Here is a 17,175-nt window from a genome sequence, read left to right as displayed (position 1 = left end):
GGCTGGAAAAAAGTCTCTCGCACCCACACCTTTGTCGAGTGAGGTGGGTAATATTGGGTGCGTGCCAACGTGCTTCAGAAAAGCACGTGAAAAAGGCTTCATCCATCTGGCCACCATTTTGCTTGTGTCAGTTCATGACGAGTGCAAGCTGTAGGTTTGATAAAAGCCATCAAGGTTTAACATCATAGAGATTCGAATTTAACCGATAAAGTGAAATCTCTGGTGGCTCCCCCCCAAGTGCGTACATACATGTAGTTTTGATAGGTAGTATGCATATTCAGGACAGGACATTCTGCTCCGACAAGACGCTTCAGAGTGTCTCTGCATCATTAGCAACATGCTTCAACGCACAGCTGTGGGTATTTTAGCGGCATGGCTGTCAGGGACGGACGGGATCGGTGACAGGCAGCAATTCTCCAAAATCCAGTTTAGCAAGTAGCCTATTACGAGTACTCGGATCTTTTCTTTTAGGAGGGCAGCTGTCCAAATTGACACCGGGTGCATACAAGAGTTACTCCGTGCCTGAGCCCACCCACAGGTGGTGTGTATGTATTTCAGCTTTGAAAGCCGCAGCCATACAGGTACTCGGACGCTGAACACATGGGCTGAAATTAAACAAAGAAATGAAATGATTTTCATAAGAGTCACATGCTGCGGATTTCTCTATTCATTCACCGCCGGCTGTCTCAGATAGAGTTTACGAGTATACGTGTACGCACAAGCACAAGCTGCCTTCTCCTGAACGAGCTCCTTTTCCCAGGCCAGCGGTAAAAAGGGGTGCTTCGTCGACCTGGGGGAAAGAAGCAATGGCCGCTCCCCCGCTAAGCTTGAGCTTCTCCGTACGGAGAATCTCCGCTGGATCCAACCACAGCCTCACTATTGCATGGAGTCGTGGGCGCTACCACGTATTCCGGGCGGCGCGCTTTTTGCTTGGTGAATTGCCATGAACCATTTTGCCCCGTTCGCCATATTTTGTTTTCCGAGGCTTGTGCTGGAATTGCCTTAGTGCTGCTCCACTGGCCAGGTTGCCAGCGAGGTTCATTTCATTAGCATTTGTTACCACTGCGTCCCAGCTCACACGCCCGACCTCAGTCCAAAAAGAGCTTCTGCATTCGAAAAAGTCGAACACAGGTTGAAGGCTAAAACTAGAGCTTACAGTGTTGGTACCTGCTGAAGTACCCAGCAAGTTTCTGTAGACAGACAAAGAGACACATTCAAAGGCAATGCCTAGATTTTCATTCGGCCCGAGAGGTGTTTACGAACAGCCTTCCCTAAAACCCCCTCTTTGAGTGAATTTATGGACGGATGTGGTGAAGAGAGCGGCATCTGGTTGGGTGTGAAGGCGCTTCAACGGTTGTGTGCGGGCTGAGGTTGTGAGAATCTCGACGGCGTTGCACCATGTGCCAATAATGGACCAGGTGTGTAGAACTCCGCCCTCTTTGTATGAGCAGCACAAGTACATAAGCTGTACTCGTATACGATAAATACTGTAGTTGGAATATGATATATGGTTATCCTTGTCCCTTCCAATGGCAAATGCCCCTCATTAATGTTAATGTTGCCCCCCGTTGCAGAAAACCGTAGAACAAGCTTCGAGCAAGCCACGGCTGACAAGGGGCCACGACCCGCTGCTGGAGCTCCCGATAGGGCGACGACCAAGTGCCAGGTCGTAGACTCGAGTCCAAGGGAATTGATGGAAAGGAGATAACATTGCGACGCCCCCAGAGTACTAGTAGCAGTGTTAAGCCACACCTTTTTATCATCCAAGTGTCAACGGGTTTCCCTCTTGCTCATCCTCCCTGCGCCTTGCACATCCCCCAGCAGCGAAGCGATTTGAAATTTGAACACATCACACGTATCGATACGAAGTACATTAACCTTACGCCAACAACTTCCCACCCAGTGAACATCCCTTGGTCCCTACAGCCTCCCCTTTCCTCATCATCCAGCATCTCGCCCTGGCCAACCAACTCGGTGCTACGAGAGCTGAGCTGTTACCTTGCCCTTCAGTAGCAGTAACAGCACCCCGCCATCGCATTGAAGATTCCGCACCAAGTATCAAAAGCGTTTAGTACTAAAGTAAGATACCTGCCACCCAACGCCCACTTCCGCCCGTTTGCCAGCAGCTGACTTTGTACCCCTCCCCCTCCTCCAGACTTCCTCGAGACATTGAAGCTGTGCGAAACCACCAGAATCATCCTCGATCCCTGCGCGCAACGGCACAATGGCGCGCCGTGAGTCTCTCTCTGAGATTCGCGCAGCCAACCCCGAGCTCTCCTTGACTGGCAACATCATCTCTGCGACCTTCAACATCCCGCATGCTGTGACATACCACAAGGGCGGCGCTTGGGTGAGTGCATTTCAAAGTTGGTTTTTGCGGCTTTGAGGAAGAAGAAGAAAGCCCTGAGATATGAAGCTCGGCTGCGTAGAAGACATAGCTTTCGGTGCCGACGCCAACGAGCTTGCTCGACTCTCCATGGCCCTCCTCTTCTCTCCCTGTTCTTTTGGTGGAATATTTCATTCTCCCACCTTCCATCTGTTAGGATCACCCATATTGACTCGCTTCGTTATGCAGGACCTGAAACCCCGCCGTGGCCAGTCGGCCCTCATCGACTCCTTCGCCTATCTCTCGTCCGATGCGACACCGTGGAATCATACAGTTGTCGCCTGGACAGGCGAGATTGGACACCCTGACGACGACCCGCTGTCCCCCCCAGATACACCTTCCGCTGCGGCTACCACCGTCACAGCCGTGAACTCGCTGTCGGCTCCCGTCCCCATCGATGCCACTACGCGATTGCCTACACCTCCCCCCGTCGATGGACTCTGGATTCCTAAGGGGGACCAGACGCGGCTGGAACAACAGCTGGCTCATAGCAAAACCATTCGCACAGTGCCCGTCTGGCTTGCCGACGAGAACGAGGCCACCGACGATGGCATCATGCTCAAAGACCAGGCCCGCTGGAGGCGCTATGCTGAGCATGACCTCTACACACTGTTCCATTACAAGCAGCACGAACCTACAGATGGCCGCAAGGAGCGTGCCCAGTGGGCGGACTACTACCGCATGAATCAGAAGTTTGCCAACAAGATCATTGAGATCTACAAGCCTGGTGATGTGGTCATTGTTCACGATTACTATCTCATGTTACTGCCTAGCATGCTACGCCAGCGTGCCCCGAATATGTACATCTCATTCTTCCTCCACTCGCCGTTTCCTAGCAGCGAGTTTCTTCGATGTCTGCCTCGCCGCAAAGAGGTGCTCGAGGGCATCCTTGGCGCAAATCTCGTGGGATTCCAGTCGTACAGCTACTCGCGCCACTTCCTCAGCTGCTGCACGCGTATTCTCGGCTTCCCATCTGACACCCTTGGCATTGACGCCTACGGTACTAGGGTGCAGGTCGGAGTGTTCCCCATCGGTATTGATGCCGACAAGGTAGAGACCGCCGCATGGGCTGAGACGGTCAACGAGAAGCACGCCGCGGTATTGAAAATGTACGAGGGCAAGAAGGTCATCGTCGGGCGAGATCGTTTGGACAGTGTCAGAGGTGTGGCCCAAAAGCTGCAGGCCTTTGAGCGCTTTTTAGAAATGTACCCTCACTGGAGAGAGAAGGTGGTTTTGATCCAGGTTACATCGCCCACCAGCGTCGAGGCCGAAAAGGACGACCCGGAGAACAAGAATGCCAGCCGAGTCAACGAGCTCATCATCAAGATCAATGGTGAATATGGCAGCCTCGGATTTTCGCCCGTGCAGCATTACCCCCAGTACCTCAACCAGGCTGAGTACTTTGCCTTGCTTCGGGCAGCCGATATTGGCCTCATCACGTCGGTGCGCGATGGTATGAACACGACGAGTCTCGAGTACATCGTCTGCCAAAAGGAAAACAACGGCCCTCTCATCTTATCGGAGTTTAGTGGAACAGCGGGTAGTCTCCGCGATGCAATCCACATCAACCCCTGGGATATTACGGGCGTGGCGGAGAAGATCAACGCGGCTCTGACCATGTCTGTCGAGGAGCGCACCAAGATGCAGACTAGCCTCTACAACCACGTCACCACGCAAAACGTCCAGTCGTGGATCACCAAATTTGTTCGCAAGGTTCACACGGTGCTGGGTGAGACCAATTCAACCAACTCGACGCCCTTGCTTGATCGCGCCCTCCTGCTGTCTCGCTACCGTTCTGCAACAAAGCGCTTGTTCATGTTTGACTACGACGGCACCCTGACGCCCATTGTACGCGAGCCAAGCGCTGCGGTCCCCTCTGAGCGCATCATCCGCTACTTGAAGTCGCTTGCGGCAGATCCTAGGAACGCGGTCTGGATCATCTCGGGCCGAGACCAAGATTTCCTCCAGCAGCATCTTGGCCACATCCCCGAGATTGGGTTCTCCGCTGAGCATGGTAGCTTCATGAGAGACCCCGGCAGTGAAGAGTGGGTCAACTTGGCGGAGAAATTCGACATGGGCTGGCAAACAGAAGTCATGGAGGTGTTCCAGAGATACACGGACAAGGTTCCAGGTGAGTTACGAGTTGGTTTGGAGTTACCACAGCGAGTATACCCTTGCCATAGGCGGAAGAAGCTAACCAACTATCCTAGGTTCTTTCATCGAGCGAAAACGCTGCGCCTTGACCTGGCATTACCGACTTGCCGAGCCCGAACAAGGCCTACACATGTCACGCGAGTGCCACAAAGAGCTGGAAGCTGGAGTGGGTCAAAGGTGGGAGGTTGAAGTGATGCCGGGCAAGGCCAACATTGAGGTGCGCCCTACCTTTATCAGCAAGGGTGAAATTGCCAAGCGGCTGGTGGCTACCTATCACAACCCAGGAGCCGTGCCGACAGAAAAGGATCCGCACCCTGGAAAGATCGAGTTCACTCTGTGCTCCGGAGACGACTTTACAGACGAGGACATGTTCCGCAGTCTCAACGGGGCATCGGGTACGATCCTGGATGATCAGCACGTGTTTACGGTTACTGTGGGAGCTAGCACCAAGGTGACACTCGCCAAATGGCATCTGCTGGAGCCCGAAGATGTGATTGAGTGCGTGGGATTGCTGGCCGGTGCCGGTGACCCAGCCAGCCTCGAGCGTGTGGGAGAGGTGAATCTGGCAGCTCTCAGCACAGTGGAGGGGCACATTCCGGAGGAGGAGTTGTGAAGAACATCTTCTCCTCCCTTTTTTTCCATGTCTGTTTCATTGCAAACTACGGAGCTGTTGACGAAAAGTTGAGCTTCAACGAAATGTTTGAAAGCTTTGGGAATTTCTTTAACGACTGAACTTTGAAGATGAGAGGAGCGGGCTGGGATGTATAGAACAGGTAATAGAACGAAGAATGGCGCGTGGCGTACGGGGCTAGTAATAACCTTGAGGTGAAGAGTAACTGAGGATGGAAATGCAGAGCAACTTCGGGGACAAAAAGGGGCTGCGGCCGTCTTTGGCCACATCCGACATGGGAAGGCTCTTGTCACCTGGCAGAGTGTAGCATTGGTTGTTTCATTTAGCGCGGAAAATAGGACAAAGTTTAAAAACGACATGCTGTTTAAAGTGGCTGGATCGGTTTTCAGAAGAGAAATCTCGTAGTTGTCGACAGCCTGCAACGGCATCGGCGCTAGTCAAGCGTGTTGTGGCTTTCCAAGATGTTGGAATGAAGTTGAAGAATTAGGATAAGCTGAGCTGAAGACTTAGGGCTAAGCATTGGCTAAAGGACAGCCTCTTGCAGAGGTGGCTGCCACGAGAGGCGGCCCTAAACGTGCTTTTACAATACGTATCTTGGCCTTGGCCACACTGGGGGCTCTGTCGATCTGGAAATGTCACCAGGCGTTTGAACAACACCACACGTGCGTGGCGGCCATAGGCGAATCCGACGGCGAATTACGAGGCAGATCTTGTGCAATTGGGGACTCAATTGGATGGAGAACACCAACGGTGGAGGCGACGACGGGCTGAAACTCTGGCCTTTCTTCGGCAGCCAGTTTTTTCTGTTTGTTTCCAAATAACTGGGGATTGTGGCCTTGCGGGATCTGGGCATGCCACACGCCCGCTGTTTGATTCGGCCTGCGTGTCGTGTGATGGATGGCACAGAATCTGGAGAAGGGCAGAATAAGAAAAGAGACCGTTGAACTCTGTTCCGGAGGGCCCGAGTCGTTGCGGGAGGAGGACGAGGATTGGTGGGCAGACCGTGATCTGGTGTTTTTGTGCGTTTTGTCAACTTTTGGATGAGGGCAGCATGACTGATGGACGATGGCAGCGAAGAAGCGCCGCTGAATCAGCTCAAGGTGGAAGCGCCTGGACGAGATTTGCATATGCATACACAGAAAAGGGTCATGGGGACTATACAGATTCCGAGGAGCCGCTCTCTATGCACGGTAAAGGACCGAAAGGAGGACATCTGCTGACTCGGAGATTTTTTCTTCTTTTGTTTTTCTTTTTTTTTCCTTCTCGCATCTTATGTTATGTGCCGTGGATCCTTCTCCGGGCTTCTCCAGTCATGTCTTTGTCAGTCGACCCAGCAGGGCAAAAACAGTCAATATGTTGGCCAATTTAGGCGCGTTTCCTGTTAGACTATTCTCCTGTAATAGCTTCGTAAATAATCTCCGCCCCGTTTCCATGCGGCTCTCCTCCAGCATTCCTGCAACCCCCTGCTGATTGATTCTCTGTGTGCTTCTGCTTGGGGGCGGATTGACAGATGATGCACCGCTAGGACGACGTCATCGGCTGGAAGTGCCGAGGGCAGGCCGCCGGAAGAGACGGTGCTTGGCGTCGCCCCACTTGCCGGAGCCGGGGCGGTAGAGACGACGTCATGGGAACGTGTGAGTGGGAAGGGGCGATTGCGATTGCTGGGTTAGACAAGGCCAGGAAGGTACAGTAAGTACAGTACATGGTGTTTTGCTACTTGTTGTTTTATCCTAGGTACCTAGGTAGGTTGTTAATTTCCAGCTGAGGCATGTCAATGCTATGCGCGTGTGGAATTACGATTGGCATCTTGTCTTGATAGGGGGATCTGCAAATGAGGCTGGTGCTGATTCATACGCATGTTTTAAGTCTCATGAAGGAAAGAAAAAAGAAGAAAAAAAAAAAAAAAAAAATGGAGCCCGAGTATGCCGAGACATGTCCCTAAACACCAAACAACCCACTGACAGCAGCAGAAAGAAGTACCTTAGTAGCACGGTACTTGAGTACATAAGCTTTCTCGGTGGAGCTCCTTCCTGCCTGGTGGGGACTCGGTCAATCGCGATTGCCTGGTCCTCATTCGTCTTCACCTCGCTCCTTCCTCACTCTCGGGGGTGACCGACCAATCGCGTCACGAGGCCGCTGCCCAAAAAACCCGGTTCTGGTCCTGGTTTGCGGCCTCTTCTCTCCACAGTCCACAGCAACTGGAGATGGACAATGGAGAAAGCCTGGAGTAGGACCGAATTGAGCAAGGAGAATCTCGGTATGGTGGGAAGAGCGCCGCGGTTTGTCACCCAATTCGCCCTCCAGCGCTTTTTTTCTCCCGCACCTGACCTGCCTCTGCTGTCGGCCGTCCCCAGGATTCAATTCGTTGGAGGCTTCCCCGAGCCCGAACCCGTGGGGTGGGGAGACTTTTTTTTTCCCCCTTGGGCGTCATGATCCGGGGCTAAAGGCGTTGCTTCGAGATGCCTGCTTGTGCTTGTCCACCCACCAAACGGCCGGACTGGGGCCGGTCCTACGGTTTCTTGATCATGGCCTTATGGCGTGGGCGTGGGCGTTTGGGATGAATTAGGTCATGGGAGACGGACGGGGCATCAGTGGCGGCCCTGGCCATGTTGGAGAACATTTATACCCCAATGCCTCCCCCCCTTGGGTTGACGATCTGTCTCGATATTGGAGAAACAAGATACACTACATCATCACTACTACATCACCAGCCACTAGGAGACCAAGCTCCCGGATCGGCAGCAACCTCCTTTGCAACTCAATTGGCATCTCATCTCATATATATATACCTTATATATACCTACATACACATATACACCTATATCTGCGCGATAGTCTCTGGCGGAGACAACACCACTGCCACTCAAGGGCCATAGCAGAAGAACCCATACTTCAAAATGCGTTCCAGAAGAGGCCGTTTTAACACCATCTTCTTCGATCAGCATGACCCTGCGTCAGAGAAGCACAATCCCGAGTTTGGTCGGCCTTCAGTCTCTGGCCTGGACTATTCTCCTCTGCCACGTCTGTCTGGACGGTCTTTAGCCATGGGTGGTTTGGTTTCAATGGGTGGATTGATGTAAGTGCCTCCTCGCTTTGGATGGAGCTAATGAACCAAGCTAACCGCTTCCTAGCTTTGGCTATGATACTGGTCAAATCTCTGGCTTCCTTGAAATGCCTGATTTCCTTGACCGCTTCGGTCTCACTCACTCTGACGGCACAAAATACTTTAGCAATGTCCGCTCCGGTCTCATTGTCGCTCTGCTGTCTATCGGTACTCTTATTGGAGCCTTGGTTGCTGCACCCATCGCTGATCGCGTTGGTCGTAAGCCTTCCATTTCACTGTGGGCTCTGGTTGTATCCGTCGGTTTCGTCATCCAGATTGCGTCTGTGTCGGCATGGTATCAGCTCATGATTGGTCGATTCGTGTCTGGTCTAGGCGTTGGCGCTCTGAGTTTGCTTGTCCCCATGTACCAAGCTGAGACAGCACCGGCCTGGATTCGAGGTGCCATGGTTTGCGCTTACCAGCTCTTCATCACCATGGGTATCTGGCTTGCTGCCTGCTTCAACTATGGCACTGTCAAGCACCAGAGCGGCAACTCGGGCAGCTGGCGAATCGTCATTGGCCTGGGATGGGTTTGGACTCTCATTCTCGGATTCGGTATTCTGTTGTTCCCTGAGACCCCTCGATTCGACTTCCGACACGGCCACGAAGAACGAGCCAAGCAGACCATTTGCCGTGTATACGGTGCCACAGAAAACCACTGGGCTGTCCACACCCAGATTACAGAAATTGAGCGCAAGCTCCGCGCTGAAGATAAGATCCAGGCCGGTCCTGTCAAGGAGTTCATCGGCATGTTCAGGGCCCCTCGCATGGCATATCGTATCGCTCTTGGCATGACCCTGCAGATGTTCCAACAGCTTACCGGTGCCAACTACTTCTTCTACTACGGCACCACCATCTTCAAGTCGGTGCAGATCAACTCTTTCGTCACTCAGATCATTCTCAACAGTATCAACTTTGGCGTCACCTTCATTGGTCTGTACATGGTCGAACACTTTGGTCGTCGCAAGTCTCTCATCGCCGGTTCCATTTGGATGTTTATTTGCTTCTTGATCTTCGCCTCCGTTGGTCACTTCATGCTTGATCTCAATGATCCCTCAGCCACACCGACGCCAGGTATTGTTCTCATCGTTTTCGCCTGTCTCTTCATTCTTGGCTTCGCCACCACTTGGGGTCCCATGATTTGGACCATCCAAGCCGAGATCTTCCCTTCACGATACCGTGCCAAGGCTATGGCTCTCTCAACTGCCAGCAACTGGATCTGGAACTTTTGCATTGGTTTCTTCACGCCATTCATCACTGGCGCCATCGACTTCAGGTATGTGCAAACCTCCGTTGACAAATCAAGATGATGTTCTGACAGTTCATTTACAGATACGGCTACGTCTTTGCTGGCTGCAACTTTATGGGAGCTCTCATCATCTACTTCTTCGTCATTGAAGGCCAGGGCCGCACCCTTGAAGAGATCGACACCATGTATCTCGAGCACGTTCTTCCGTGGAAGAGCACCAAGTGGGTGCCGCCTCCTCCGGAGCACATGGCCAACATTCGCAGAAAGGCAGGCGTCGATCTTGATGTCCTTGCCGATCAAGACAGCGATGGCCCACTGAACGAGCCTCAGGATAAGCAGGTGCATCCTGAAAGCCCATCCCACCAAGAGCATGTTTAAAGAAATGATGGATTTATCTTGTAAATAATGTGGTCACGATTATGTTGGATATTGATGATGGGAGATTGGATATACCAAGTTGATTTGATTGTAAGATAATGGCGGTGGCTGGTGAATAGCTCAGCTAATGTATGTATTTTTTTAACAAGCATGATATGAATTGCGATTATCGAACTCTTTATAATTCTTAAGTGACTGGGATGATACAAAATTCAACCACACGAGCATGCCTGCTTTGTGGATAGCAGGTTGGTGAGCTGACCGCAAGTTCACATAAGAGGAGCTCCGTGTAATTGAGAGCTATTGTTTTACGCAAACCCATCACTCAAAGCTTGCTAAAGCTTACTTGGCCATTTCTTAAAGACATTGCCGGAACCTATTATACTGGAATTGTACATTGGCAGATTGATCGCGAGGTATGTTTTGGATGCATGCAGTCAATCAAGACGATGTCGTTTTCGGATGCCACTCAACCGGCATCAAGAACGTATAAGGCACACAGCCGGTGATGTCGGAGGGTAACAAAACTCACTTATACTAGAACTCTTACAAGTGTTTTACATAGAATTAAACGATGCTGTTTATAGTATCATGCATTGATTACGCGCCCAGGTAGAAAAACTATATTTGTCAATCTGGCAAGTAGTTCGAAGCCTCTTCAGGCAGCCATATCAACGATAGCGAGCAAGATAAATTGCTTGCAAGATGATCCCAATTATAGATATGGGTAAAATGACACTGACGCTCCCAATGAAAATCCAAAAGGCCCACCATACACGAACATCTCGGTCATCTCTCCATAGCTGCAACCAGGTCCGGGGTTGATGGGCGTCCAAATACGTCTTTAGCTGTCGCAGCCGGGAGCCGAAATAAGGAAAGGTCTGGAAGGCCTCAAATTGCCCGAACTCTTGTACTAATAGTGAGGTGGCCATGAACTTGATATCTTCTGGATAAGGGGCAAGTCCCAGGATTTGTTGCATGGGCGCTTGTGTGGTCATATGCTGATCCCATCTGGCTATCTTTTCAATCATTTTAGTCGGTTGGGATATGTTGAAAGCAGCTTGCAGACTCGGAGGCAAAGAGCAACGGAAAAAATTGTTTAGCATTCCCTTGATGGGATTTTGACCTATGTCGAGGTTTATGTCCTCAGAGGGAACATCATTTTTTCCATGATTCCGCCTTCTGGAGAAAATTGGAATGTCGTTACCACCGAAGGTGACGCGTCCACGGAATGAATATTCAATTCTAATAAACTTGCGTAGAATATTCAGATTTCTCCTTGATGAAGGTCGGAATAGAAGAGCATAGGTTTGTGATAGCTCTATGAAAGTGGGTTCCAGGTAATCTCTCTCATTTCTAAGATGAAGGAATTGTTAGTACGGAAAATAAAGTAATCGCGAGAATACGATAAAAACTATGATATAAAGTCTCTCAAAAGACTCACTTATGCAGATCAATACAGTTATAAAAGAATGTCGGGTGAGCAAATATCCGAATGGCATTTCGACCGGTGTATATCTTCAAATGGTCATCCAGACAGTCAGTCCACTCAATCTTCAGATTGCCAAAGTCTCGCAAATGACGAATGGTGAAATGATCAGGTATGAAGGTTGAACTATCAGAGTCCTGAAGCGAAAGCTGCTTAAAACGATTGACGGCGCGCTGCGATTGACCGTATGCTAGGACCATATCCATGATTTTGTGAATTGGTTCTTCTGAGTATCGATAATAAAAGGTCTTAGAGAGAGGCTGAGGAACCTCCCTGAAACGATGCGTAAAGTCCAAAGCCATGAGACAGTCAGTTAGGAGCCGCATGTGCTCATGATGTTCTTCAACATCGGTGGATCTCGGCTGCTGGAGAAGCCTGCGTGAGTAGCAATCCTGGAGAAGCTCTTGTAAAGTCATTTTGTACGATCCGTCTACCCAGCTTGCCTGACGCATAGTTCGTGCGACTTGAGCCAGAACGGCCAAGATTTCAGAGGCCTTTAACTCTTGATTGTTGTCGTCAGGACTAGTGGCGGTGTTGTCGGTTTTCGGACGGCATCTATTTCGCATGTTTCGCCGACTCTCAATCCGAATCAATATTAACAATAAGCGGGGCAAACGCGAGTATTCGAATGAAGCCCGCGTAGATTCCTGATAGTGAAGATGTGATTTCATTCGATATGCCTCAATTGCGAAGATGGACTCAATAAGAGGAGGCTGGTATTTGCACAAGCTGGCACAATTTAGCGTGAGGTCTTCATTGTCCCGCCATCCTAGACAGTGATATATATCATGGAAACGCTCAAAAGCTGACTGGTACGCCTTGTTCGTGGTTTCGATCTCTGTTGCCGTGCCTTCTCGTCCCTTCCAAAACTCTGTACACAACCAGGACAAGAGAATGTCAGCATATCAGGAATCAAGATAAGGGAGACAAGAACATTTGACATAAACCAATATACCTTGATACTTTGTGATATAAGCATCACTTTCTTCGTGGATTCTTTCGGGGGGGAGAGTTTGAATCTCTGTCCACTTTGGGATGCATTTGATTGGGTCACCATGGAATTCGTCATCTAAAGCCTTGCTCACTAAATTCCCGATATCTCTTTGAGTACCTGGAGAGTCTTTTTCGACTGCATCGGCAAATGGCCGCTCTTGTCCCCTCGTCAATTGCTCTAGCGCTTTTATCAGTTCTTGAGGAACCATCGCAAGTTGTGGCGATGAAGCCTTCGGCTCTATGTCGCGTGAAACGTTATCCATAACGGAAAAGCCCTAATAATAGAGTCTACGGCCTTTAATTTGAATGATGAATTTGTTTCATGAATTTCTTGAGATAGCCATCCGCAGAGCTGGAAAGAGCCCCCCAGTGATATATATATCTCCCCAGATTCAGAGATATCCGGCCTTGTTGGATCATGGGAGGAGATACAGAATCAAAAGTGCCAATATTTTGGTTCCTCAGCCCCACCACTGCCACACTGCGCCTCAGATGATAAGCCGATTTCATGTGCAATGCAACCTGAGACCAACATGGGCTGTATAACAACTATGCTAGCATCCAATCAGAATGCCCCGCAAATGTCAACAACCAACAGCACGGATTGCTGGCACAAATGCAGCTGACCGAGTGCCCTGTAGTATATAATAGGACCAATAGAAACAAAATGCCTCACACTCAGAATAGGCAGCAATGGTATCAGAATACTTGGGTGTTGAATGTAAGGGACTGTTTATAGGGATTGTCACACAAAAGCAAAGAATATACTCCATAGAGATAAGCATGACTATAATCCTTCATAGAAGTACTCCACAATCCAGTGACTGTTCCAATAAAACACGTAAGAAAAACAGCAATTAGGACAATTATTAAGTCACAATAGGGCGAATGACGATAAATGATGAGTATAGAGGTTAAATTTAAAATGAAGATGAGAGGATCAATAAAGCATAGGATGATTATGCTGAGATTGCGATAGTGAGGAAGAGCTAACACAGGTTCCCGATGCAATACAGTTTTCCACGCATAGACCCATGTTCAGACCGACTAGGCTCTGACTACCAGCGGTACGCTAGTCTTCATTCCGAGACTCCCATGTACCTCGTTTCACTTTTTATATAGATTGATGCTCGGTTTTCACTGGCTCAAGCTTTTTGTTGCTATTGCGATACACCACTCCTGGGATCAGTTATATCGCATCCTTTATGGTAAGGATCCTTTCATTTCCGCTATAATCCAGGCTTAGGAAGCCACTATACATTAATATAATAGCTGAAGACCTAATTTAATTTAGGAACAGCTGGATCAAGCTGTTATTAAGTCTCACAGCAATGCAATTCACTACTTAATGCTTTCAAGCCAGGCAATTCGGCCCGTCTCATTACAACGGATCTGGATAGAAAAAAGGCTCTGGGGGGCGTGGAGGCTGTGTAATATTGATTGAATCATACGTACCAAAAGCAGAGTGCCCCTTGCGTAATATGAGACCACATAGGTCTCTCGCACGCCCAAGGTATTGTTGATAAACTAAGAGCTCAAATATATAGCGGGAGTTATAAAACAAAATAGAGAGAATCCTAGGGCTTGTTTCTGCTTCTAGAAGGAACAGTACATGAAAAACAGCATAGATAGTAACATAACTGTTAAACAGTTCCTCATGAGATTCACAGACAGGAGGCTGTCTTCCCCAATACTTGGAACAATTGGACCCGTTAGAGGTTGAACTATAAATGACACGCTTATGGTCTCTTACCAAGTGAGCCAACTACTAATTACCACCGCTATCGATCATATCAGCCGGAAATCAAAGTGATAATTGCTATATGGAACAGCAACGCGTGATGAGAATGCTGTCGAAATTCTAACCGGAACAATCCTGCATCTCTAAGTCATTAGCACAAGTTGGACATGGGAGAAGTAAGAAACAAGAGACAAAAAAGAAATACAAAAACATACAACAGCCGGTGTTCGCTGATGGTCACCCACTCAACTACTAATCTGCCGGTTAGTGGCTTGTCTAGGGGGGAGCAGACGGGACCCCGAATTCTCCACTACCTATGGTCGTATGTGCTTGGGAGCGGCATCAATTGACTTATAGCTTGGAGACTGGATGTAAAAGACATACTGCATCTGCTTCGTCTTAGATCGATTAGACTTTTCCGAGAAAGGTTTACAAAGTGAAATCTTTCCACGGTTGTAACTTAATATTAGAAACTTAACGAAGAGGATGAGAGTGGCTACTTTTGGCTCTATGGCTCATAACTCCGACTCTATATGCATTAATTTCATCTCATCGATCAGAATGTTGCTATATTGTTGAATTATATGTTCAATTGGCTTGAACTATGCTGAATGAGGCCCAAGGCGGCAGGGTACCTGAACGCTAGGTCTTGTCCCATCAACAGCTGTATTAGGGACTCTTGTTTCACGGAAAACATATCAAGGGAGACACGTTCCTCAATCTCCAGACAACGAGACTAGCATCAACGCAGCCACCCAATCAAATTCATATATACTGATCTTATATTGCAGTATACTTCTACATTTATAGCACACAGATATGCATTAGTATAAGATACGGGTTTCATGCCTACTTCTCCAATAGAGCGACATAGGGGCTTAGTAGCACGCTTGGTTAAGCCACCGAGTAAGTGTACTATGACTTAGTCTTATACTTCGTACATTAAAATGATTATATGTCATTGAGGTGTATTGGTCCCTGTGTGTCTTGTTTCCTTAAAGACCAAAACACAGTATCGGTCTTGCTAGGGCCGAATCCTTCGTCTGATCTATCAACTGATTGGATTCATATGGTTTTGGTGGTGTAATTATTCTGTGAATACGTACATACCCACTCTGGTAATACCCCGCCTTGTGTACAGGCAACTCAGCTTCCAAAACTTCTCATCTCCGCTGTCTCAACTTCCCTATGAAAAAGTGCAGGCGCACTAGAAGAGATGAGCGAATCAGAAAAAAAAGGAGATTCCAAAGCGGATATGGGGGAAACTGTCTCATTATCCGCATCCGGCGAGAAGGAGGCCAGCGAGGGTAGGTCTGCGAGCAGGTGGGCAGAGGCCTTGCTGAGGCTAAGTAAAGAGGATCAAACACGGTTTGAGCTTGCACAAAAGGGCATAGACGACCCGAAATCCGTCCTCTCTAATGTACTCACCGCTACTAACAAGCGAAAGGAAGAGTGCATAAAGAAGAGATGGAAACTGGTAATTAAAGGGCAAACAATCATTATAAGAGACATTCTTGAAAAGCTTAGTACTTGGGTTCAAAAACTATTAGTATGCATAACACCTCCGATACTATAATGTTAAGTGTATGCTCATCGCTGACTTCTTTCTAGGCTGTTGGCGACGTTATCATTCAATATGATCCTATACATGCAGCACTACCCTGGGCAGCTATAAAACTCATTATGCAAGCCACCATAAACGACATCGAGATCTTTGGCTATGTCCTCAGCTCGCTGGAAAACATCAGCAATCTTGTTGCTCAGTGTCAACTTATTGAGGCGGTATACCTTACGGAAAAGAGAAAGCAAAGGTAGGTGTACTGCGTACTTTAAATTGAATAGATGATGATAGAGGGACTCATCATGCGAAATTATAACAGTAGCGAGCTGTTTGGTCAACTTTCGGAATGCATAACGGACCTCTACGCCGCCATCTTGGGATACCTAGCAAGGATTATGCATTACTATGGTCTGACTACGGCAGTACGAATACTAAAAAGCGTCATTGTTTCTAAGAATGATATGAAGGCCAAATACGAACCCGTCGAAACTGCACAGGCAAAGTTTAGGCGCCTTATGGAGATTTCAGGAGCTCAAGACTTGGGAAGCGCTGTTGATGGTATCCAAGGAATCGAACAGCACCTTAAAGACAAGGATGGACGGGATCAGATGGAAATGCAGTCCCTTAGAGATACCATGAAGGATTTGCACCAACCAATCGATCGCATTGACAGCCGTCTTGGACAGATTCAAGATGGCATTGAGCAACAGATGCGGACGCAAATCCTCAAGGCCATTTCCACCATACCATACGGCGTTCACCACAAAATTGCCAGCAAAGGTCGCTTGGAGGGCTCCGGCAGATGGCTTTTAAATAAATCGACTTTCAGTGACTGGAGAAAGAGAAGTAATTCGTCTGTGCTATGGCTTCACGGCATTCCCGGCTCAGGAAAGACCAAACTGGCGTCTCTAGTTGTGGACGAGGTTACAGGAAAAGAGCACATGGCCTATTTCTACTGCCTAAGAAATCCGGCCGAGCCACACCGAGCACAATGCGACAAGATTCTTGCGAGTTTTGTTCGCCAATTAGCAAGCCTCACGCCAAGCGATCCGATATTGCCGCCTGTGAAAGAGCATTACGAAGAGGCTATCAAAGGCTTTGTGGGATTCGAGATCAGGTTTGGACATCAGACGAGTGTGTCGAAGTTTTGGTCCAGCTTGTCGACGAGTATCCTGCTGTGACATTTGTTCTAGATGCCCTGGACGAAGTGGATTAAGAGGATAGACAGGAACTCTTAGATGCGCTCAACCGTATTCTACAGGAGTCAAACTCTCTTGTCAGAGTGTTCATCTCAAGTAGAAGCAACTACGACATTGCTCTCCATCTAAACGGGACGCCGAATATTTATATCGAAGCCGATGACAATGCTGAGGATATTTCAACATTCATGTACGAGACTTGCATGTACTATTTGAAGACTAAGCTGAACATGACTCTTAGTGACACACAACTTACGTCTGCAAAACTACTTCATGGAAAACTTACACCAA

General features: G+C 48.8%; 4 protein-coding genes across 4 annotated transcripts; 3 read left to right on the top strand and 1 right to left on the bottom strand.

The window, feature by feature from the left end:
- Positions 1-2,224: 2,224 nt before the first annotated feature.
- Positions 2,225-5,153, top strand: TRIVIDRAFT_61812 (glycosyltransferase family 20 protein; the record flags this gene model as incomplete). The annotated part of the gene is made up of 3 exons (XM_014103833.1): positions 2,225-2,350; positions 2,576-4,517; positions 4,597-5,153. 3 exons carry the CDS (start codon positions 2,225-2,227, stop codon positions 5,151-5,153), a joined length of 2,625 nt encoding a protein of 874 aa, XP_013959308.1.
- Positions 5,154-8,068: 2,915 nt separating this feature from the next.
- TRIVIDRAFT_32818 (uncharacterized protein) lies at positions 8,069-9,901 on the top strand (the record flags this gene model as incomplete). The annotated part of the gene is made up of 3 exons (XM_014103832.1): positions 8,069-8,247; positions 8,303-9,550; positions 9,607-9,901. The coding sequence occupies 3 exons, from the start codon at positions 8,069-8,071 to the stop codon at positions 9,899-9,901; spliced, it is 1,722 nt and encodes a 573-aa protein (XP_013959307.1).
- Positions 9,902-10,508: 607 nt separating this feature from the next.
- Positions 10,509-12,691, bottom strand: TRIVIDRAFT_177085 (uncharacterized protein; the record flags this gene model as incomplete). Its single annotated transcript, XM_014103831.1, has 3 exons — positions 10,509-11,257; positions 11,346-12,261; positions 12,346-12,691. 3 exons carry the CDS (start codon positions 12,644-12,646, stop codon positions 10,573-10,575), a joined length of 1,902 nt encoding a protein of 633 aa, XP_013959306.1.
- A 3,332-nt stretch (positions 12,692-16,023) lies between these two features.
- TRIVIDRAFT_138430 (uncharacterized protein) lies at positions 16,024-16,611 on the top strand (the record flags this gene model as incomplete). Its single annotated transcript, XM_014103830.1, has 1 exon — positions 16,024-16,611. A coding segment is annotated over one exon (588 nt), but the record flags the coding sequence as incomplete, so codon positions are not given.
- Positions 16,612-17,175: the final 564 nt, after the last annotated feature.

Source organism: Trichoderma virens (assembly GCF_000170995.1).
Source record: "Trichoderma virens Gv29-8 chromosome Unknown TRIVIscaffold_3, whole genome shotgun sequence".
Taxonomy (NCBI): Eukaryota; Fungi; Ascomycota; class Sordariomycetes; order Hypocreales; family Hypocreaceae; genus Trichoderma; species Trichoderma virens.
This window is presented reverse-complemented; position numbering and strand designations above follow the sequence as displayed.